Raw genomic sequence first — 24,208 nt, 5'->3', positions numbered from 1 at the left:
TATTGATCGGATTTGAACATACGCGCCATTTAATCGATTAACGCTAAAATGCAAAATCGTGACTTCGATTAATACTGTAGCAAGGACAATGAAGACAATGCTATTCTTGTCAAAACTTCAAACATTCATAACTTCGCTCAGAATAAAGTAACTTGACTAAAATTTTCAATATTCATTTGTAATTATCTATTTTAAACTATTATAGCCATGTAGCTCATCAGCTAAATTTTCATCTAATTTTTTTCCGTTCCCCACGCCCTCCCTGAAATTCGAGTGGGCATATAATGGGATTTCGGTTGCAAAACCACATAAATAAGTCTTATAGGACCGCTTTCTAGTTGTTGTACCCCGTGTCGGAATGGCAGGATCCGCAGTGAATTGTACTCAATCGTCACGATAACTGGAAGACATGCCAATATTGATTAATTCGGGAACGGTATGTATATGGATAGTCGTCGGCATTAAATTCCTTTTTTTTGGGGGGGGGGGGGGGGGGGTGGATGGCCGAATGGTTAGCACGTGCGCGCTGCGCGCTGTATCATAAGGCCTGTCATTGAGTTAACTGGCGTGATTTCGAATCCCCGGTTGTACGTGACAAGGAGTAGGGTCGCCTGTCCAACCTCGTGGGTTTTCTCCGGGTCCTCCGGTTTCCCCCCACTGCTAAAGACCCCCACGTGCAAGCGAATTATTGAAATAAAATTAAACCATATGTTAGTCCCGAAATGACCTAGTTTGTGTTGAGTGGACGTTAAACCCCATTTCTCTCTCTCTCTCTATTCCAGTTTTTGATGATAGGAGTCAGTATAACAGAGTGTCAGAAGTTAATAATCAATGACAATATGGAGACGTTTGTTTAACTCCTTGTTCAAATTTGAAAACTGAAACAGAAATAACTGGATATTTTGTGTCGAAATTTTGGAAAAAGTGTTGATCACGTTCACGCTTCGAATAAAAATAAAACAAAAGAAATACATGTCGAAAACTTTGCGGAAACTAGGATAACGAGGACGTTGCTTGACGTTAAGGTTCCTACCTCTAAATTATTTTGTTAACTTACTTAAAGATGAATTATGTAAGATTTAGATAAAAAATCTGGCGTTCCTGCTCTAATAATTCAAAAGTAGATAATGAAAACTTAATATATTGAAGATTTCATTCAAATTACTTTATTCTGGGCGATGTTATGACTTTTTGAAGATGTTGCGCATATTGTTTATTGTCGTATACCAACGGTACTTGACAAGTCTCGATTATCCATTTTATCTCAAAATCTCGCGAGTGTTCATATCCATTTAGATTTCGGCCATCCGACCACAATAATGTAGTTGCGAGTGATTTCCATTCCTTAAAATGGCACATAGGGACATTAATAAATTTTGCGGCCTAAAAAAGGGTGCAGTTTCCTTAGGTTTCTTGTAACTTCAAAACATGCAAATTTTCAAAAGAGATTTATTTTCGCATAAAAAATACCGAAATCGTTTCAATACAAGAAGATGGGATCCCCTTGCTTACCCTAGAAATGAAATGAAGGTTAATAACTCTATTTAATCTAGAATATTGTACACTGTGGTTGTAAAATAAATATGTGATTTTCATCTGAAATCTAATCTTCATATTATATGTTTATACGAATATTTTTTTTTAAAAATGATGGTACAAAGTATAGTTGTAGTACAACTCTGTGAAGAAATTATGGATATTGTCTTATAATGTATTTGTCATGATGAATGTGCTGCAATGCAAGCTTGTTAGATAAAATGTTTAGTTTTGTATAATCTGTTATTACCGATTTAATTCCCACTAACCGTTTATAGACATTAAGGTGATAAACGTTTTCCAAAATACAAACTCGTTACTGTTTACTCGTCAACGGTGAGGAAAACGTTTTTCAAGGTGCGGTGACATGTTTCTTAAAACTTCATTAGTCACGAACTTCGATGCGCTGGCTATTAACGTTTAGAAACTACCAATATACTATTGAAGAAACTTCTACCAATCGTAATAGGACAGACTAGTTCTATGTGCGAAGGAGATCGACTAAAGTATTGAGGTGTCTATGGTTTGGAGTTTGCCCAGATTCGCCATCGTCAGTGTTGACATTTTGGGCGGCTAGAGAGAGACCCAATCCTTAAGCAAGCACACGTTAAATACCTACTAAAATTAACTCAAACTTTCACGACACTTTCAGCAAGAAGTTCAGAGAATTTATCTCGACCAACAATTTGAGACATGGTGTTTTACAAGTAAAATATTCATCTTTTAGGATCTCGTTATAGTGTTTTGTGCAATTTGGATTTTTGTTTTTCGATTTCAGCGTTCAAGAACATTTCAATATGTCTCAATTCGTTTCTTGTTTAATTATTTTTGTTTTCTATCAGGTATGTTGACATTTTCACGTTTTTGATTTTTCTCCTAAATAATGATTTTCGTTTAAAGCCTATTTTCAATTAAAGGGTTTAATTTTCAATTAAAAACATTAAAGTCTTATGATTCACCAAACTAGACATTTTAACAAATTGTGGTCCCAATGGATTTTTTTTTTCAATTTTCTTTTCTTTTTCACCCTCTTTAATATTTTTTATATGATAAACATATATGTTTTCCAAGTGTAGAGGAGAGAGAGAGAGGGGGGAATGGGGTTTAACGTCCACTCGACACAAACTAGGTCATTTCAACAATTCGCTTGCGTTTAGGGGTCTTTAGCAGTGGGAGGAAACCGGAGACTCGGAGAAAACCCTACCCCTTATCAGAAAATAATTGTACACTCTATAATAATATATTATTGAAAAACATTTTAAATTATAGAATTGCGATAAGCTCACGAAGCATATAAAGTATACTAATTTAATGGTTTAAATTAAATAGTTTTTATCAATGAGTTAAGCGTTTGTTTTAGGGATAGGGGCTGGGTGTTTTTGGATTGTGAGCTCATGCTGTATTAGCAATGCGGATTTATTAAGCTTCAAAAATTGACAATAATTTAATATTTGAGAAACAATGTACCCCCGAAAAAGTCAAAATTTCCGACCGGTATATTGGTTTTGAATACATTTTATTACTGTAATTTATTACCAAAATACTGTAAAATATTCCCTCTTTTATTGTTCTAACAGCAATGTATGGTGGGTTTAGCAGATTTTATAGTGTCTATAGACACAACGAATTTCAGACGATCCCGTTTAAATCTGAATCAAACTGTAGCTTGTGAATCTGGCAGATGTTCGGGACTTCTGTATATATGTGTTGATGCTAAAGAAACAGACGATGCACCAAAGACAAAGGAAGTGTGTTCATATGGATCTAAATATTTGTCAACAGAAGGTATGGTTTTAATATTGTGTTCTATGAAGGATTAAAAGGGTTTTGTGTTCTTCTTTGTAAGCATGTCCGTCCGGTTATATATTATTGCTATATGTAGCAATATTTATGTTACAAATATTGCTGTATATATCTCAATATATGAAAATATGATGTGCATTTTGTAGTCTAAAATATATTCAAAAGTGAACAAAATATATATGAAGTAACATCTGGCCTTTGTTTTATCTAATCCCACAAGAAAGTGAATGGGTTATTAATGTGTTGGTTTTAGAAGACTGTCGATTGAATTCGTTGTTTTCTTTAATGTCGAATTCCCATTAAAATAGCAGCGATTGTTTGTTTCAAGGAAGTAACTGAACAGTTATACAGAAATGTTGTACATTCACTGCTGTAATAATGTTTGAAGTCTCCAGAGATCGTTTTTCAAACAACTAACTTAATTGAAAACTGTAGTTTAGCCTAGTTGAAAGACCTTACACAACCATCCTTGTGAATAACAAGGAGGTCACCATACAATCTAACGAAATGTACAGATTAGAATACTTAACGAACCTCGCCTTCAGTTCTCAAATAGTTACATACACATCCGTGTCAAACAGATTAAATAGTAACCCCACCACCCTACCACCGTTAACATGCCTGATTCTAAAAGCGCAATGTTACGTTTGATAGGGAGAAACCTTGCCCTATCTCCATGAATTTTTACATCATAGACAATTATATATATTAACAAACATTAATACTTCATGTTATTTTAGGGGTTTTTTTTGTTTTGTTTTTTTGGGGGGGGGGGGGGTTACTAATATAAAATACTTATGGAAGTTTGAAGGGGCCGAGTCCATAGCTTAAAACGAATCATATCTGCATTCAAACTTGACATAATCTGCCTTAAATCCAGACATTTTGGCACTATTTGTAACTGTAACGGTCTTTTTCATGATTCACTTTGACTCTGCGGATAGTATGTACCATGTTTTGCTGAGTATTGTGCTGCTATTACATGGATTATTTTCCACATTCCATGCAAAATCTAAAGGCATATTTCTCAAATTTCGAAACGTATATATTTTGGCATTGTAGAATAGCGGGTAATTCTAACCAATATTTACTGACTTTACAACAGGAAGAGGTTGTAACTCTAATGCTGAATTTAGGAAAGGGGATGGCAATTTGACCCTTGGCTTATACTGTAGTACTTCATGACTAATTTGGGTCATTTATTACAGGTTTCAAAATTTAGAAAATTAAGGTATATCATAAAAACATTGATTATTTCGACCAACATTAACATGTGTTAGATACAAGAGAGTTAGAATTGAGTAAAATTGAAGATGAGTTTAGGAATGGGGGTGAAATGTTGACTGTAGGCTCAAGGTACGTCTTCAAACATGGTTATAAAACGTGACTTTCAGTCTTAAAAGTCAGTAGATCGAGGGCGTGATGTGGTGGTATTTTGTAACTGGCAGGTGTTAAAATGTGTTAGTTAATTTACACCAATGTTTACCTGTACAATAGTACCATATATACATGTAGACTAGATTACACCAATACTATACTACTAAAATTTACCGGATATAACCATCTTTTCTATAGCATATTTTAAAACGTATAGAAATATCACATTTCCCCGATAATATGACCATTTATGAAAGTCCATCGAATTAAGCGTTAGCTTTTGTTGCTATGGTCCTTCGTAATATGACATAACATAAACTCATATTTTTCAAGACCACTTTCTAAGTGAATTACTAATATGTAATCTGTATGCTAGTATTAAAGATAATCGATATTTGAACGAAAATGCATATCAACAAATTATCATGAACATTATATTATAGCTGTTTGTATGAATGGAACTGGGTTTAATCCCCTACCTTTCTGAACCTACCGGGCTAATGGAGACGGTTACCTGTTTGTGATTTAGTTGACGTAATGTGGTTTTAGATCAATAGGAGTAAACCGTAAAACTAGGGTATCAAGTATTTCAATCTCTTTATTGATTTACAAATACAAACATTTTAATGTTTTAAAAAGGTTAAACCACAGCTATGTCTATAAACATTTAACAGTCTGGCCAAATAACAAACACATTTGACACAAAAAACAGGCTATTTTTATAAATCCATAAAAAAGGGGACAGTGATTCGACTGATTTCTCTTTTCAACATTGTTTTGGCGTTGAAACCGTAAAATCATCAATCTAATTTTTTTTTAAAGCAAAGTCTTTAAAATTCTATAGTAAAGGAGAAATGATTTCAGCTTGCATAACTCAGTGTACACCATAACAATGATGACTCTAAAATCACGTATAATTTGAATTCTAGTACACGTGTATTATGCCATAATCAGAGATTATACCTAAATTAGGAATATTTTTTATATAGATATAAAGAAGTGTTATAGGATAAATCAGTGTTCCAATTTAAGTCTTTAACAATGTGTACTTGTGGTAAACTATCGTACCAACGACACGCGGTGTCTGGTAGCCCAGTGTTAATTACTTCTAGTGTAATTAACCCCAGCAGTAAAGCTTGTTTGTCTTTACGAACTACTGACATTGAGACAGTTACTAAACACCAGATTATCACATAATTCCTTGTCCGACTTATACGTTTTTTCATCAAGAACAAAACGTGATATTAAGACAAGGACCTGTATTTTAAAGCCACTAAATACAATATACAACTACTGTGATTCTTAAAGAGACGATTTTTCAAAAATCTCAGACTTGACGTCATAGTCTACGGTCAGGGACATCAAACTAAAATAAATACAATACGATACATGGTATTATCACAAATGCCAAAAACAAAAACGAAAGAAAAACCCAAGTATATTTAATTTTTTATATCTCTACCATTCACCGAACTATCATCAAAACCCATTTGTCAAAAAACATACAGATTTCTCATTATAATAATCCCAACCAAATTACTCATCATCACAACAACCTTATCTTCAATAATAGTTCAGCCTTCCTATCCATAACTATACCAACCTAATTTTCTTTGCCGTAACTTCAATACTGATACTTTTTATTATTGGCCCAATTTTAACCATAAGACCATGCAAAGTGATACAATCACAACAATACATCATTGTCATTGTCGTCAGCGTCATCATCATCACCATCATTACGATCAGCTGCCAAGTCTCTTAATCATTACCTCCTCATCCAAATTCTCATAAACAATCTTTGTCTCATTTTCATCATCCCTTCCCTCCTCAAGACAAATCGCTATTGCCATCTCGATCCTTGTCGTCTTGACCCCCACCACAATCGTCATTAATATAATGCATTGTTGCCATCTTAATAATGCAAACTGTCTGCATTGAGATATTCCACAGAGACTTTCTTTCACTAAAAAGCATGTCCGCCTAAGATTTATATTTTTGTAATTATAATATTTCAGGAAGGTTACAAGATACACCTACTGGCGGGGGTATTATTGCTATACGTGGTAGATTTAGAGTAAGTATGTATAAACTTAATGCATGTTTAGTTTTAATCAACATAAAATGAGGTTCGGATGTAATGTATGAATCCCATGATGGAATGAACAAAACGCCTGCGCATAAATTCTGACACTTTATTACAAGTTTGACTTTTAGCACAAATATGTTCAAGTTTTAAGTGATATCGCCATGTGCAGGTTTCACTGCTGATTGTTACGGTTGTAGTCCTAGAGACAACATATTACGAAATGCTGATTCCAGTCAATAAATATAATCAATATATTAAGGAGGCCTTTCAATTCTCATACCTGCCAGAGATCATACTTGATTTTGGCTGTTAGGATAATGTATTTCATTTTTTTTCTTAGGTATTCTGTCTTATTTTAAAGAATTTTTAGGTTGGTTCGACAACAAAACAGCTTAATGTTAGTAATTAGACAGTTTTATGACTCTAATGAACTTTCTTTTGTTTTTGAATAGTAGAAACTCATTTCAACATTTGTATACCAAAATGAACATCTGTATCTTAAAATCAACATTATTTTGTATCTTAAAATCAACATTATTTTGTATCTTAAAATCAATATTTGTTTTACAAATCTGACATTTATTATACAAATCTGAAATTTGTTATACAAGTCAGACATTTGTCATACAAATCAGACATTAAGTTATATCAAATTTGTAAATTGTATTTTTGTTTAACTTAATTGTATCTTAATATAATGATAAAATTTATTTTAGAAAATCAAAAAATTACATTTACCTTTCATCAGAAACATATAACTAAAAACTAATTTCAAACAATAGATTTCCAAATACAAATCTCCAAATACCAATTTTGCAAAACATTGTCAAAAACATTTCTACAAATTCATCTAACCTGAATATTATGACGACAGAGGATGCTAGTGGCGGGCTGTATAAAGGGTCAACCAAAGGATAAATCAGTAGCTGTACGATACGGTTCTTTGATAATATAACTCTTCCTTGTAATTTAAAGCTGTATATAATAATTATTAAACTCTTTATATAATTATACTTTTAAACAATGTACTGATAATTTTGTAGATGAAGAAATAAGAATTTAATTAGATGAACAAATGAAGAAATAATGATTGAGAACGCTGAATAAAGAGCTGTTTGGTCTACCATATGATCATAGATAATTTGACGCATTACTGATATATATCACTGAGGCCAAGGCAGAATCTTGTACAAAAACCCAAGTCAACAATGTCCCCTAAATTGGACATAAAAGAACAAAGAATTGGGAGTAAATTATTTCAGTTTTCAGATAACTATAAGTGAAGTTGTGCAGGCAGTTGTGAAACGAGGATGCTTCGGATCAGGACATGTTTGTTATGGCATATGTAAGAAATTTTCTCAAAATAAAAGTTCGCATCTTCGAGATAACATCAAAAGACCAGAAAAAGGCGCCTTTTAGCATTGATAATTTCAGCCACTGACGAGAACATAATATATTTTGCATTTTAGCCCATATCTATCAAAATAGAAGTATTACACCAAGATACCAGCGAAGATCCAATACAGTTGTTAAGTTATATTATAGAATTTGATGAAGAAATGAGTAACTATCAGCACTGGTATCCAGTTAATATTCACGATACTAAAATACAGTCTGAAGTTTCTTTTGAAAGCAGCCTAGCCCCCGTTTATATGAAGGTAAGCTGGAAGAATATAGTAGACAAGGGTTTCCAATATCCCACCTTCATCTCATTTGATACATCAAATATGTACTGTCGATGATGACCAGTTTAATTCAACTATTCGACAAGAATAATATGAATTCTAGACTCTGCCACAAAAGACGTGGTTATTGTGAAACACAGACATATTTTGTATTAATGTATTGATTATCTCCATTACCTGGCGTCCTGTTTTCATTTTGAGTTGAGAGTTTGCCAGAAAAATGAAGAGTTTTTCTGAAGGTAATGGGTCAGTCTAGAAAAGTATGTTATGTCCTAACGCAATAATCATTAATTTCGCGATTAAATAGTGACCAAGTGCCATTAAATTCCTTGTAATAGGTATTATGACGTTATTTTTTTTTAAAATTGTATAAGTACAACCGTTTGTTTCTTTAAGCGAACTCTAGGGGCATGGTGACCCATGATTTTGCATGAGGAACAAAATCCCGCCCGAGCCCCCCAGTGCCGCCGAGTAATATTGGGCTGTGTGGAACATGCTAGAGTCTATTAGTAGCATATCTGACCCACGGTATATGTTTGATACTGGTTTTAACTTAAAAGCATTATGATTATGATTATACTGTTGAAACCGCATTGAAACCGCGTGATTTTTGCCATGTGCGAGGGGGTGCAAAAACTCAAGGAGGGCGCAAAAACTCAAAACCATGACGCACTGCGTTCTCTCACTTAGCCCCTGGCGAACTCACGTACCCACAAACAAACATTATTTTATGTAAGGAAGATACTAATAATCTTAAGGGGTGATATCGAAACGCATTCAAGGTTTGGTAAGCTTATCTAAATGCTACAAAAGCCCATGGTGGCAAGGAAAACGTAATCAGATACATTTAATGCTATTGTTTAATTTGTTATTGTTTTATTTGTAATATAGATTGATTGCAGTGGACGTTATTATGGCCCTGATTGTTCCAAATATTGTTCTACTTTTGGTGACAGAAGAAAACACATCCATTGTGATAAAAATGGAAAGATTGCCTGTAATTCCGGATGGACTGGAAGATATTGTGATATAGGTAGTCATTATTATTATGACTTTCCACTTGACAGTCAATAATTCTTTTTTTTTTTTTTTTGCGTTCGTCACTTCCGATTGTTGAAACCTTTATTACGCATCTATCGTAGCAATGATCTCTGTGTAAAAATTATATTTGGAACGTGTTCTATCACATATGTGATAATGACTGACACCAATATTGTCCTTTAAACATCAACTGAAATCACAAATGGAGGGTTGTATTCAGTCAGTCTAATAAAATAGTAGCTTTGTTTGTTTTCATGGGTATGACTTTCTACATTATAAATGACGTCAATTAATTGCACTTAGTGGTGTCTATGTGAGATTGTAAGAACTGCGTCCCCATTGGCTGTTTTCGACACACAAATAAGAACACGACACATTGATCAAAAATGTTATTATGTTATGTTAAACAGAGTATTGTAACATATAAAATGCGGAATATAAAATGAAAGTAAGCGTGTTTACAAGTATACGATTTTAATCAGATAGGTATTCAGTAAATGTTTGAAGGTATGGGACTACACAGTTCAAATGATACTTTAAGCAGCTAATACTACTCGAAATGAAGAGATTGTGAATTCCTAGTTAAGCCATTTTGAAATATTTGTTTTCAGCCATCCCATTTATGTATAATGAAGTTGACAATGGCAATAGTTCAAGTGTATTTGGAGGTTGGAGAGAAGAAGAAGAAGCACATCACAGACGAAAACGTGCAGAATCTGACAGTAATTATTTTCCTTTCCCCTTTTGTATTTAAGAAACATAATATATTGAATGGGGGGGGGGGGGGTTATTTGGTAAAGTTTTGTCAGATCGTTCAGATACATCAAATATGTACTGTTTAATTGTATAGATAGTTGTAATGTAAGTACGCACACCCGATCAGAAAAGAAAATGAATGAAGAATTAACTGGCGTCAACGAAAAAGACAGTAGATTTACTATTTCTCTGTACAGAAAAAGATGTCGGTGTGAAAGCCAATATAAAATTTAAATCTCCACAACTTACAGTCATGTAAAGTAAAAATAAGTGGTTTTGAAAATGTTTATTTTTCAGATCCTTGCAGAGATGCTCCGTGTAAAAATGGTGCCACGTGTACGTGGATAAAGGATAGTGAATTTACCTGTGATTGTAATCCTTATTATACAGGTGAAACCTGTGACAGAGGTAAATAATATACTACTTTGTAACTCTCTCGCATTTAAAGACTCGACGTCTGAATCTCCGTTGATACTGGTCTTTGCTTTAGTTAATTATGTACATCCAGTATAGACTGACAGACAATTTGGAAGAAGACGTCCCAGGTATATTATATTATCTTAATGAATCAAATGAGTTTATTTTGTGTGGTCGAAATTTTTAACACTTTCCGCAAAAATACGAACTTTCAGGTTGGCGACAGGTCCCCAAATTCCTTCAATATTTTGTGCTGAAATTCTGACTATTCTTCACATTTTGTCGTTTACCTTATATATTTAAGGCCACCGTTATTAACGCGTACCGTATGAAATATTATCAATCTGTAACGACAATAATAATAATGATTTATGCTAATACTATTTTCAGGTATTGATGATTGCGCCAGTTTTCCCTGTCAGAATGGAATTTGTATTGATGATATTGGTTCTTTTACATGTGCCTGTAATTTAGGTTTCACAGGACCATTGTGCGATGTCGGTAAGTGTTTAAAGTATCTACAGTCCGGGAGGGGGGGGGGGGGGTCTAACGTTTGCGCTTGAGACTGTCATTAAATCATGTGGCGTGGATTTTATCCCAAGCTTGAACGTGACAGGAATAGGGTCGCAAGCGAACTATTCAAATAAAGTTGTTCCATGTGTTGGGATAAAATGACCTAGGTTGTATCGAGTGAACATTAAACCCCCTTCTTTCTCTTTCTGAAATCTTTGCATTAGTAATACTTTGTTCCATTTTAATGTTGTTTAGTTTTAATTACTCGGTTAACCACACGGCCGTAATAATCTTAGGATATCGCGCAGTGGTGGGAGTTGCCGTCTAGATTTGGTCGAAATTATGATGTTAATTTGAATTATCTATTACCAACAGAAGGTATCCAGTCGGTGACGCATGGTAGATTTTAATCATAATAGAAAATTCCAAAGAAGATCTTATTTCTGCCTCTTGGTCCAGTTTTTGGAAAAGCGCACACTTGTACATACCATGGGTTTAGCTTCCATTGACTGGAGGTGACATAACGATTTTGATAATGTTGGCCATCGAAATCGTCAATGAATATTGATTTTTGTAGCTTATTTAGATAGAATACACGATTATTCTAACACATTTGCCTTCAAATTATTTAAAACACAATCATCGGAATGGCATTTCTACTCCGTTTGTTTAACAGATATTGAAGAATGTGCCAGTTCGCCGTGTCAGAATAATGCTACCTGTAATGAGAAACGAGCTGGATCTTATAAATGTGATTGTGCAGTGGGTTTTACTGGCAGAAGATGTGAAGTAAATATTGATGAATGTACGTTGTTGAGTCCATGTTGGAATGGTGGAATATGTGCGCAAGGTCCACCAGGAAATTATACCTGTACATGTCCTAAAGGTTTTACAGGTCAGTCTACTTTTCAATCTGGTTAAAACACAAATCCTATTTCGTTTCGTTTTTATAGTTCAAAATTCGCTTTACTTGTCTTTACTACACTTGGATCTGGAAGAGTTGTTATTTAACTCGTTTTCTGAATGGTGTCAGGGATAAGCCAATGAAACGGTCTGTTACGGCGAGCTTTAGGTGTGTTTTTCACGGAACTGTGGGTAATCCACTAGTAACATCAATGTTGATTGGTTAATCAAATGTCTGACGTCATAGGGCCATAAGTCGGTCTTTTGACTCCTGACGTGACCTATCGCTATATCTTGTCAGATCTTCATGTAGTGTAGGCCATCGAAAGTATAAAAAAAACGAAACGAAATATAGATCTGTATTTTAATCAGATTGTCTACTTTTAAAGTATAGTTCTAATCAGTACTGATTACAATATGAATGCACATCGAAGAAGCGACACAAGGGAACAAATACTTTGATTAGACTTTCTTAAACAAGAACTGACGTCGACTTTATGTGTTTTAGTAATGCCACACCTGGTAGGTTTGAATGGGTTTGGTATTTTTAGGTAAAAAAGAAATTGTTTAATTGGGTTAATCTGATGTGCTGTTTTGATTGGGGATGGAACAAAATCTAAACAATTACATTTTCGTTTTGAAATAATAAACGGAAGTCAGATTGTTTACTAATTAAAGTTTCGTTTTTGGTTTAAACGGCGAAAGTGGAACACAAAATCAGCTATATTTCAACATTAGCTCTATGTTAAATCGACACGTATATAGTTTTAGACAGATCAAAGAGGTCTATTTCGTTTACATTAGTATACTTTCCGTTTCAGGAACGGACTGTAGAGAAGATATTAACGAGTGTGATCCAAATCCGTGTTCAAACGGTGGTACGTGTCTGGAGGGAGTACCGGGGGAGTTTATTTGTCGATGCCCCGTGGGATTACAAGGATCGGTTTGTGAATTAGACATTGATGAATGTTTTCCCAACCCTTGCGAAAACGGTGGAGTCTGTTCTGAGAGTGGTAGAGGATTGTATAAATGTGACTGTCCAGAGGGATATGAAGGACTTACTTGTAATAACCAAGTAAACGAATGCAAGTCAGCTCCCTGTATGAACGGCGGTACCTGTAAAAACACGGCACCAGGAAGGTTTGAGTGTAATTGTGCTCGTGGTTTTAGAGGTCAGCGATGTGATGAAGATATTGATGAATGTGCTGAAAATCAACCATGTCGGAATGGCGCCACTTGTAAGGAAGGCCAACCAGGTACATTATTACGTTTTCAAATATTCGCTATGATAAAACTAATCCTATATTTTCAGTATAGTATTCAAACAAATTCACAGAACATTTATATGAACGATAAAGTAGTATCAACAAATTGTTTAAAGAAGAATGTTACCTTCTACAAGAAACCTATCATATTATTCAAAATAACCCTAAATCCCAACTTGTGCCTACTTCAGAGAAATTCATTTTGTATCAGCGTCCGCCGAACTCCTTAAAAGGCTCTAGACCGATATACTGTAATTTGTACGACTCAAATATTAAATCATACGTCTATATCTCAGTAATGAACTGGCAAATGTGCGTTTCAGATTTCGCATTTGAAAATTATCTTTTTTTCTGGCCCGAATATCTCTTATACCCTGATACCCCATTAAATACACCTGGTGGCTTTTGTAAGGAATAGATGTTTGTTTTGCTGACGTGTTTTTTTTCTTATAATGTTTAGGTGAATTTACGTGTAGTTGTGCAGTAGGATTTACTGGTACTACCTGTGATGCTGATATTGACGAATGTGCTACTAACCCATGTAGTAATGGCGGCTCATGTACTGAAGGTAACAGGCCTGGTGAGTTTGTCTGCAGGTGTGTGGCAGGCTTTGATGGAGCAACTTGTGATGGTGAAACTGATTTTTGTGGTAGACGACCTTGTAGGAATGGTGGCCAATGCATACAAAATCAACCAGGAACCTATAACTGTATCTGTCCACAAGGTTTTACAGGAAAAAACTGTGAGGATGATGTCGATGAATGTATGTCATTACCATGCAGAAACGGTAAAAATTTAAACATTCAAATAATTAATCACATATTCGTGTAGGTTACATATTGATCATCTTTCGGGAAACAATTTATGTTTGGTTAAAACCGTGGTTACTCTGTAGCCGAAAGCTGGTGAACTCAATCAGGCGCGGATCCTGGAGGGTACGTCCCCGTCCCCCCACCCCCGATTCTGGCATGGTCTCAATTAATTTAGGGGTTGCAGGTCCCGAACTAGCTGGAAATGCCATCTACAGCTTTCCATTTTTCCAACATCGGCGTTCGCAAATTGTCAGTATAACACTTTTATGTGGTGTCAGTGCTGGTCACATTTTACGGAGAGTTGTTGTCTCTGTTAATGCTGGGTGTATTTTGGTTGTCTTGTAACTCGACGTTAATTATTTGTATTAATATATTTGCAGGTGGAACATGTAAACAACCACGACCAGGTATATTTCAGTGTGAGTGTGCTGTGGGATATAATGGTACTCAATGTGATGAAGACATAAATGAATGTGCTAGTCAACCATGTCAACAAGGTTCAACATGTTCACAAGGTAAAAATGCTTTTACGTGAAAATACGGTAAACGTGTTCAATTTGAGAAATCATCATATTTTTCTCCATGATTAAATTCTCAAGTTGAATCCTTATGCGAAATGAGTGTAAAAATAGAAGCTTATAATTTCAATATTTAAATAGAATTAGATGTTATATTTTTTTCCGTTTATTCTTGTGATCACTCCATTATCTGGGGTGTTGAGTAGCCGAATGGTTAATGTGTGCGCGTTTGATCATAAGGTCTGTCATTCCCCGCTTGTACGTGACAAGGAATAGGGTCGCCTTATCCAACCTCGTTGAAATAAAATTATTGAAATAAAATTGTACCGTATGTTAGTTTGTGTCGAGTGGACAGTAAAACCCATTTCTCCGTCTCTGTCTCCATTAACATCTAAAGACACGGAAATCATGCAATAGTACCACTTTCTTTGATCATTCAGCCATTTCAAAAGATATCTCTGAATTTTACCTATCAAAGGGTTTGATCGGTAGATCTGGAGTCAACCAAACACTAATTAGCGTGAGATGTAGTGAAATGAAAAAAAACCAGTCGAAAATTAAAATGAATAGATGAATAGAATGTGGGTATAATTCGACATTTTGTAGAGATAGATATAAATGGTGGTATTATAAAGGGTGTTTTCCAATCACATGATATTGGTGTTTATTATACAGATATACCAGGATCGTTTAAATGTACATGTAGACCAGGTTATACTGGTGTAGTATGTGAAGCTGATATTGTAGAATGTATGTCACAACCATGTCAAAATGGAGGTACCTGTAGAGAACCACGACCTGGGATGTTCCAATGTCAATGTCCTACAAACTTTAGAGGGCGGGTAAGTTTTAATTACGGCAGATACAATATTCTATTATACGACAGACTTTAAAAACTCCAGTTCATTGATAGAGTATCCACAAAAATTCAATACTCGATACTTGGTGAATACCTTAATACCAGTAATTAAGGCCAGCAAGAAATTAATGCTTAAATGAAATGAAATGGGGTTTAACGTCCTACTGTTCTGCTCGGAACTGGGCTAATGAAGACGGGCATGAAATGTTTCAATAGAATCGCCTTGTCCGTACGTCTATGTGACGCAATAAAGTACAAGAAACACAGATCTCCTGGATTTGTATTTATTTTAGGTTTGTGAGTCCGAGATCGATGCTTGTTCATCTCAACCATGTCGTAATGGTGGTACATGTGACTCATTAGCAGGCGGTAATTACATGTGTACCTGTCCTAGAGGTACAACAGGATCAAGATGTGAAGAAAATATAAATGAATGTAACTCCTCACCGTGTGAAAATGGTGGAACTTGTTCTCAACCAGGACTGGGTGAATTCCTCTGTAGTTGTGCTGATGGTTTCACTGGTGAACGATGTGAGACAGGTTAGTAATCATTATAATTACCTTGTTGATCAATATAAAGTATTGAAGCTAAGTTTTAATTAGGAGATTTAGATGGGTGTTATCGGGCAATAGACATGCCCTGGGTTCATTAGGGCCCAAGACGCGGTATAAATTTATATTATAGTTAAAGACGAATGTGAAGTATTTAAACCATGTTATAATAAATGTTATATTATAAATATAGATGAATGTGAAGTATTTAAACCATGTTATAATAAATGTTATATTATAGATATAGATGAGTGTGAAGTATTTAAACCATGTTATAATAATGGTACATGTAATGAGGGCAATGAACCTAATACCTATATATGTACATGTACAGGTGGTTTTACTGGTCCTATTTGTGCTACAGGTGAGTTCAATTCTGCTGCTAATTAAGTCCCCTTTGGGACACTTTCAATCTACAGTGCCGTTTAACCACGTTGTCGCAGCCTGATGTGCTACCCGGTTTGGCTCGGTTCATTGTGCATGGAACTTGAGTTAAAGGCATTAATTCCGTGCCTATTCTGTTTCCTATATTTGAAGCCGCCAAGAAGTCATTGATCATTTTATTTCACTTTTCTTTTATGTTCGTCATCATACACTCTTCTTGGGATATTTTCAACAAATCAACAATACGTCTTGGATTTGGTGCTTCCGACATGGCTGTATTGAGTACTGTTTTGTTACTTCCAAAAAGGTCATGGCTGACGTCGCGTTTTTCGACGAATAAAAGTATTGCACCGAATATCCTGAACACCGAATCAAACCAAGACACCGAATCAAACAAAGACACTGGGATTCTCGTTATTTTAAAAAGGGATTTAAAATATTTCTTCCAGTTTAAATTCTGCCTTAATTCTGTCTTCATTATTTTTGTAGATGTAAATGAATGTGTACCAAATCCTTGTTTAAACCAAGGTAAATGTAAAGAAGGGGTTCCTGGTGTGTTTAACTGCACATGCGCTGATGGTTACCTTGGTGATAGATGTCAAGAAGGTGGGTATATCATTATTATATCCGTTACGTTGGCTAGAGGGGTGGGGTGAGGTGGTGAGAGGACTAGAAATGAAATTGTACGGTCACCCGCATTTTTCATATGTTTAATCGGACAGTCAGAGCATAAAAGTCACTGGATGACGCAGCAGGGGGGTTGGCGTGGCCAAGTGGTTTAGAATGTCGCTCCTCGAGCTCTAGCTAGTTGGTCAACTCTGGTTTGCGGTCGTGGTTTCGATCCCTGGTATGAGCGTATGTGACTTTGAGATATGGGAGCCTCCTTAACCCCGTGGGTTTACTCTTGGTACACCAGTTTACTCCCACAGAAAAGACAACTACATAATAAAATAATAGGTGGAAGCGGATGTTAAACACTAATAGAAGAAGAACAGCAGCCCCTTTGTCGGCGATGTCATTTCGGTGGAAGCTATACTATTTAAACGGCATTTAATAATTGAGCACATTAAATTAAACAAAAGAGTTCTATGGAAAACAATGACTGTATTTTTAATCGGAGCTAAATTTCTATAATACTTCTCTAGTTGTTTGCAAGTACAATACCGATATAGTAAGAAAGAACGAAATATATACTGTGTATTCAAGCTAAGTCTTACACACTATAACCCAATCTATTTTCAAAACAAATTTAACTGGAGCCCGCCCCCATTAAAATACGTAGCGTTTGTGCCCAGTCCCCATTTCGGACATTTTTGTAGTCTATTTCTACATTGATGTATAATTAGATACACAGCAGTATAACATGCCATGAACCACGGGAAAACAATATCTTATTTTGTATATTTCAGAGAAGCTTTGTCACAATAAATGTCAAAATGGAGGAACATGCGAGGTAAGAATCAAAATAATGTTATCTTTAAAACTGCTTATTGTATCACCTTGCAAGGCTGGCGCAAATGTGGGTGGTGACTATAGTCAGTAAAGATTTTTTCAAAAGTCTGAAAATATTTGATCTATACAAACTCTCCAAAATTGAAAATTTTCAACATGTCGGAATATTACATTTTCGGATGGACAATTTCAATGCAAAAATATTTTGTATTCTTTGGAAATGAAAATTCAAATGTTAGAAGCCTTATAGTTGTTGTTTGTTGGATTCGGTTCACCGGTGTCATGTGCGGCATCGTTGAAAAATTAAATAAAATGGGATTTAACGTCTTACTGTTCTGAATCTGCACCGACTGGGCTAATGAAGACGGGCGCTAAAGGGTTAAAACACACAGGTATAAATAGTGTTATTTTTATACGAATTAAAAGACAGAGATTATTCAGCTTATTATATTTACATGAATTAAGAGAATGATCATATTATATATGTTATAGGAGTTGACAGGGAATGATTATACATCATATCATATTTTATATGAGTTAACGGGGAATGATTATACAGCATGTTATATTTCATATGTGTTAACAGGGAATAATAACATATATATTTTTATATGTGTTAACAGGGAATACTAATATATATATATTTTTATATGTGTTAACAGGGAATGATTATACATCATATATTTTATGTGTTAACAGGGAATGATAACACATGTATATTTTATAGGAGTTAACAGTGAATGATTAAACATCATATTATATTTTATAGGAGTTAACAGAAAGTGATTATATATGTTATTGTGTTCCTGGTTTTACTGGAAGAAATTGTCAGGTTAATATAAATGAGTGTGCAGTGAATCCATGTCAACAAGACGGCATCTGTGTAGATGGTATCAATAACTACGCATGTGCATGCATGAAAGGTCTGTACATATTTTAAGAATCAGGTTATTCCTTTTAGCGGACTTGAATATTTTTGTCAAATATCAATAGTGAAAATGTTTTAAATCGTGTTATTTTTATTTCCAGGTACTGCTGGAGATTTTTGTCAAACGAATTTAGATGAATGTAATCCTAACTTGTGTCAAAATGGAGCAGCGTGTACTGATTGGACAGATGACTTTTACTGCACTTGTCCTAATAACTGGGCTGGTAAAACATGTGGTAAGTTACATCTTGCATAGATTATAGAAACGTCTGTTTCAAAAATAGATTTTTAAACATTGGTATGTTTAAAAGGTAGATTAAGAAATGTATACATGCAGTATATCGATGCTTTAGCATCAGAACAGATTTTAATTGTAGCATATGGCATGTTTTTTTTAATTTTTATTTTTGGTTTCCTCCCACAGCACCCCTGTGCACAATTACGTTATTGAAATGAAGCGAAATGGGGTTTAACGTCCCACGTTTCCTAACCAACCGTCTGGTTGTATGGATGGAACGTAAATGAGGTCCCGTACATGCTGTCTTCATTAACCCGGTTGTTGCTGAAACGCATGTCATGGTTCGTGCATTTCGTCCATTCTGCCTGATCATGTATAATATCAACCTTCCATCCATAACTAATTTCAGAAGATTATCTTGAGTATTAAGCCAAGGTATTTAGTAGTTAGTTTTTGTATACTGAGACGCAGTGAACACGTACTGCTGATTAGACTTGAAGGGATGGTGTGACATGTTGCAGCTGAAATATGATTTTTGACATGACTGTAGACTGGACATTACTGATACCAGGAAAGCAACAACTACCCAAGGGGGGCATAAAAACTATACTCTTTAGTAAAATTTTCCCAAAAGGGGGAAAATTAAAAGTCCACAAAGTCCAAATTCGTCCAAATATAAGGATGTCTGGCACTCAACCCAACCCCTCGCAGTAGAAATGGTAAGATCCGGCATCATGTCATCCTGCAGATGTTGGCAGATAATGTACCGGTCGATGCGTTAACACTCATTGCCTCCAGGGCTTGGCCGATCTCTAATGGACCATGTCTGCTGGAAACAATCGGTCATGGGGTTTTAGGATGGTAGTGTGATGGCACCAAAACTTTAATTGGTCAACAGCTTTGGTACTCTTGAATTAACGCAATGGCGCGTTTCTCGGTGTTCTGGTGTTATCCGTTTCATAGTATTGCGTCTTGTACTGACCATAGATTTTTAAACGCCACATTGTATACCCCAATTTCTGCACATCTTTTTTTTCAACATTTATATTCTGTCGACTTTTTTTCATCCAATACTGTGCTTTGTTTCAGATATATCAGCTCCAGGGACTATTTACATACCATGTAGTAGAAATCAATGCCTAAATGCTGGAATGTGTTGGCAGAATCGCGATGGTACATTCAAATGCGATTGCCCTAAAGGTATGCCTAAATTTACTTTAAATTTAAAGCGACTGTCCGAGAATTCACGGTAGAACAAAGAATAGGTATTATTTTGGTATACAGATCAAACATCAATGTAAATCAATGGCCTTATTACTATGTCTGTTACGTGCTTGATAAAGATGAGGGTACCATCGCTGAAACGTTGTTTATAAAACAGAAACTGTTATTTCATATAATATAGTTTTTTGGTGTACTATTTATGGATTTTATTGTAAATATGATATAATAAAGAATGAACTATATTTTGTTTTTAACAGGTTTTTCTGGGGCTAGATGTGAGATCAATTTAAATGATTGTGCTTCTAGACCATGTAAATCGGGTGCATCATGTACTGACTGGATAGATGACTTTTACTGTCATTGTCCAGCATGGACGTACGGCAAATATTGTGGTAAGCACCAATCCATTTGTTGTAGTTTCCGAGCTTAACGCCCGCTTTCAGAGACTGATGTATTCTAAAAAAAATACTTGCACTCAACCAATCTTATTATATGCTTGCTGTTAAAATTTCCATAATTCACCACAAAACGAAGGAATTTATACCTATACAGAAACTGGTCAGTTAGTTTACGTGACCAGAACAACGATTTCGAGTATGCCAGAAGTTAATGGTGTAAATCTGTTTTTAATCTAATTGGGCTAAACCTTGAGTTATGTGTCAATTTCGTAAAACCTTGAGTTATGTGTCAATTTCGCATTAGTTTATTGTACAGACCCAAACGGTCCTTTATTATCTGTATTAAAGGGCTTGTGTGATCATGAGTTCGAATGAAGTCATAAGTAAAGCTTGATTCCCACATTTTCTTCACGCGTCATTATGTTTATTAAGATATATAGGGCTTGGGGTAAAGAAACTTTATAAACAAAAATGGTATAAGAAGGACACAGAATAATAATCCTTTGGGGCATATTTTGTAACCCTCAAACTAAAATATGTATTACTATAAGGACTATAAAGGGGACGAAACGAACGCCTGGGCAGCGACTCTCTTTTGATTTTATTAAATCATTCTGTATTTCAGATAATATCACAACTATACCAGTAACCAGTGCAGCACCTGTCTATGCGTCTGCCAGATATGGAATTAATCCTTTAACATTGGCCATTTTACTTGGAATTATATTTGGAATCGTTTTCATCTTATTTTTGGCAGGAATTGTCTGGTTCTGTATGGGTCAGCGTGGACCTAAAGATTTCTGTTTTGCCCTACCTTCATCTATGTATAAACAACTATATGATTGGCATGAAAGTACATTTAGTTCTGAAAGATATTAATAGTTATACAATATTATTTTGTTTAATTTTCAAATTTGATCTAATGTCATAATACAACATCAGAAGAATTAATTATTTTTCTAAATGTTAAATAAAGTTAAGTCTAATTGGAATCCATATTTAATGTTCTAAACACCATATTGCTATATATTTGACATTAACATCGTTTACATCATGGTCTATTTTATTTGTTTTACATTTTCGACATCATCATATAAATATTATGGTGTCAATGCCTTACTCACTGAGCTACCGTGGCTCCTTAGGGTGTTGGTTATAGCATCACGTCGTGTAGACTAAAGTCTGTATACAATAATACATCGCTTCAATTCCAAAACTGATAAATGGAATTTTAAGCGCAGAGTTTACGATTAGGCGCATACTACTGCGTCGCAAAAATTGACATTTATCACAAATAGAGTTGCTTGTCCCAATAGTTTATTTAAGCTGCGTCCTCATTATAAGAAATCCAATATAGATATCCAATACATGTATATATAGTTGTTGCACATTTTTTCTCCTGTAAAACTGTGCTGCAGTTGAGTAACTGGCAAAATGCCCGTTTAAAGTAAAAGTCCCGGATTTCTAAGGTGGCCTTTTAGAGCCATACGTTGATTTATACCATTTACTTGTAATGTACCTCGTATGAGAAATCGCAGTGGAAACTATTATAAATAAAAAAAAACATGAAAAATCTTTTCTCTGCAGTGTAAAACTTTTCTCCGCGGTGTATACAGTTTCTCCGAGGTATAAAGTTTTCTCTGCGGTGTAAACCTTTTCCCCGCTGTATAATCTTTTCTCCACGGTGTAAACCTTTTCTCCGTGGTATAAAGTTTTCTCCGCGGTATAAAGTTTTTCTCCGCGGTGGAAACCATTTCTCCGCGGTGGAAACCATTTCTCCGCGGTGTATACCTTTCCTCTACGGTGTAAACCTTTTCTCCACGGTATAAAGTTTTCTCCGTGGCATAAACCTTTTCTCCGCGGTGTAAATCTTTTCTCCGAGGTGTAAACCTTTCCACCGCGGAGAAAAGGTTTACACCTCCGAGAAAAGGTTTATTACGCGAAGAAAACGTTACATCGCGGAAAAAAGGTTTACACCGCGAAGAAAATTTACACCGCGCGGAAAAAGGGTTTACACCGCGGAGAAAACGTTTACACCGCGGTGAAAACTTAAACCGCGGAGAAAACTTTATACCACGGAGAAAAGGTTTACACCGCGGAGAAAACTTTATACTGCGATTTCTGGTATGAGGTAAATTACATGAAAGAGGTATAAATCAGGATTAAATATGTAAATCAGAAGCCAAAATTGTAAAATATATTGCGTATTTGTATTGTCTCAGATCCAGGTCAAACTGCGCGACTTTAAAGACACAAACATGGCATGGTGTTGAGGAAACTTATCACCAACTGGTATTTAGAACCTCAGCCAGTTGCATAAAACTATGATAATAGTTTCTATAAGCCCCCCCACCCCCACCCCCACCCCAACACACACAAATAAAATAAACGTATTATTCTCTAAAGTATATCTGGGACAGCTACTTTCATGTTCATCGAAAAAAAACCTTTCAGGTTGAGTTTGACATATTGAAGACGACGAACAATTTAAACTAAACAAATAAAGTCGTTTTGTAATCCCCAGTGAGTCACGTCACGAAATACGACGAAATAAACAAAGTTAAATGTTTGCCTGAGTTTTCATTTTAACTCTCCCAATAACTGTCTAAATTTGTACATATTGTAAATAAATATAGCTGTTATGTAAATTATTATAATCTATTTTTTTCTTATATTTATACACTATAAACATTTATCTGGTATCTATAGAAAATACAAAAAGAAGAACTTTTCATAGGCATTTTAGAGGGATTCAAATAAACTTCTTACATGATCTTGGCTGGTACCCTAGACAAGATTATGTAAGAAATTTTAATTCCGTTAAGTGTCCGTGGAATGTTTCTAATGAACGATAACAAAACTAATGTTCGACCTCACGTGATTCACACCATGTATATAATGATCGTGGGTACGATTGTCAATATCGTCAAATCTTTCAAAATTAAACTAGATGTTCCTAGTTAAATCCTCGCCACAACAGAGATTTAGAACCTCATAAACATAGAAAAGTTGTTGTATATCTCTTAGAGAATACGGTGTATATCTTGAATTATATATAAAATATCCAATTGTCGCCGTATTTGTTTATTAATATCAGACAAATGCCATATTTAATCAATGCTGTAATCAAATTGTTGAACCTGCATTTTAAATACATGCATGTTAGCCTTGACTTAGGGTATCTTACCGAATACGTACAATATAAAGCAATAATGGCGTAAAGGCTATACTTAATAGCAGTGTGCTAGTCTAGCACTAGTAGTGATCAATTGTTGTATATTTACTTGATGAGAATGAAGAAGTTGGAAGTAAAGAATATCAGTGTTTATAGTTTTAATATTTTAATGCTATATTATTATGTAATGTAATGTAATGTAATGTAATTATCGAATTTTGAAATAAACCTCACATACACGATACTATACATATTATGGTGTTGAACATTACTAGTATATTTT

General features: G+C 35.0%; 1 protein-coding gene across 1 annotated transcript; it reads left to right on the top strand.

Moving 5' to 3' along the window:
• The first annotated feature begins 1,896 nt into the window (after nucleotides 1–1,896).
• Nucleotides 1,897–24,169, top strand: LOC126821801 (fibropellin-1). The gene is made up of 22 exons (XM_050550299.2): nucleotides 1,897–2,378; nucleotides 3,114–3,321; nucleotides 6,735–6,793; nucleotides 8,275–8,463; nucleotides 9,382–9,523; nucleotides 10,143–10,253; nucleotides 10,585–10,695; nucleotides 11,095–11,205; nucleotides 11,894–12,112; nucleotides 12,942–13,376; nucleotides 13,846–14,172; nucleotides 14,578–14,712; nucleotides 15,391–15,557; nucleotides 15,868–16,114; nucleotides 16,368–16,490; nucleotides 17,000–17,116; nucleotides 17,920–17,963; nucleotides 18,732–18,885; nucleotides 18,992–19,126; nucleotides 20,218–20,328; nucleotides 20,610–20,744; nucleotides 21,376–24,169. Exons 1-22 carry the CDS (start codon nucleotides 2,334–2,336, stop codon nucleotides 21,627–21,629), a joined length of 3,579 nt encoding a protein of 1,192 aa, XP_050406256.2. The 5' UTR covers nucleotides 1,897–2,333; the 3' UTR covers nucleotides 21,630–24,169.
• Nucleotides 24,170–24,208: the final 39 nt, after the last annotated feature.

This window comes from Patella vulgata, chromosome 5 (assembly GCF_932274485.2).
Source record: "Patella vulgata chromosome 5, xgPatVulg1.2, whole genome shotgun sequence".
NCBI lineage: Eukaryota > Metazoa > Mollusca > Gastropoda > Patellidae > Patella > Patella vulgata.
Note: the sequence above shows the minus strand (reverse complement) of the source record. Positions and strands in the feature narration are given on the sequence as shown.

Excerpts from the sequence above, each read along its gene's own strand:
- LOC126821801 (XM_050550299.2), top strand. The coding sequence starts at position 2,334 with ATGTCTCAATTCGTTTCTTGTTTAATTATTTTTGTTTTCTATCAG. Across the intron at positions 6,794-8,274 it reads CTATACGTGGTAGATTTAGA|CCCATATCTATCAAAATAGA; the intron begins GTAAGTATGTAT and ends TTTGCATTTTAG. Across the intron at positions 18,886-18,991 it reads CGCATGTGCATGCATGAAAG|GTACTGCTGGAGATTTTTGT; the intron begins GTCTGTACATAT and ends TTTTATTTCCAG.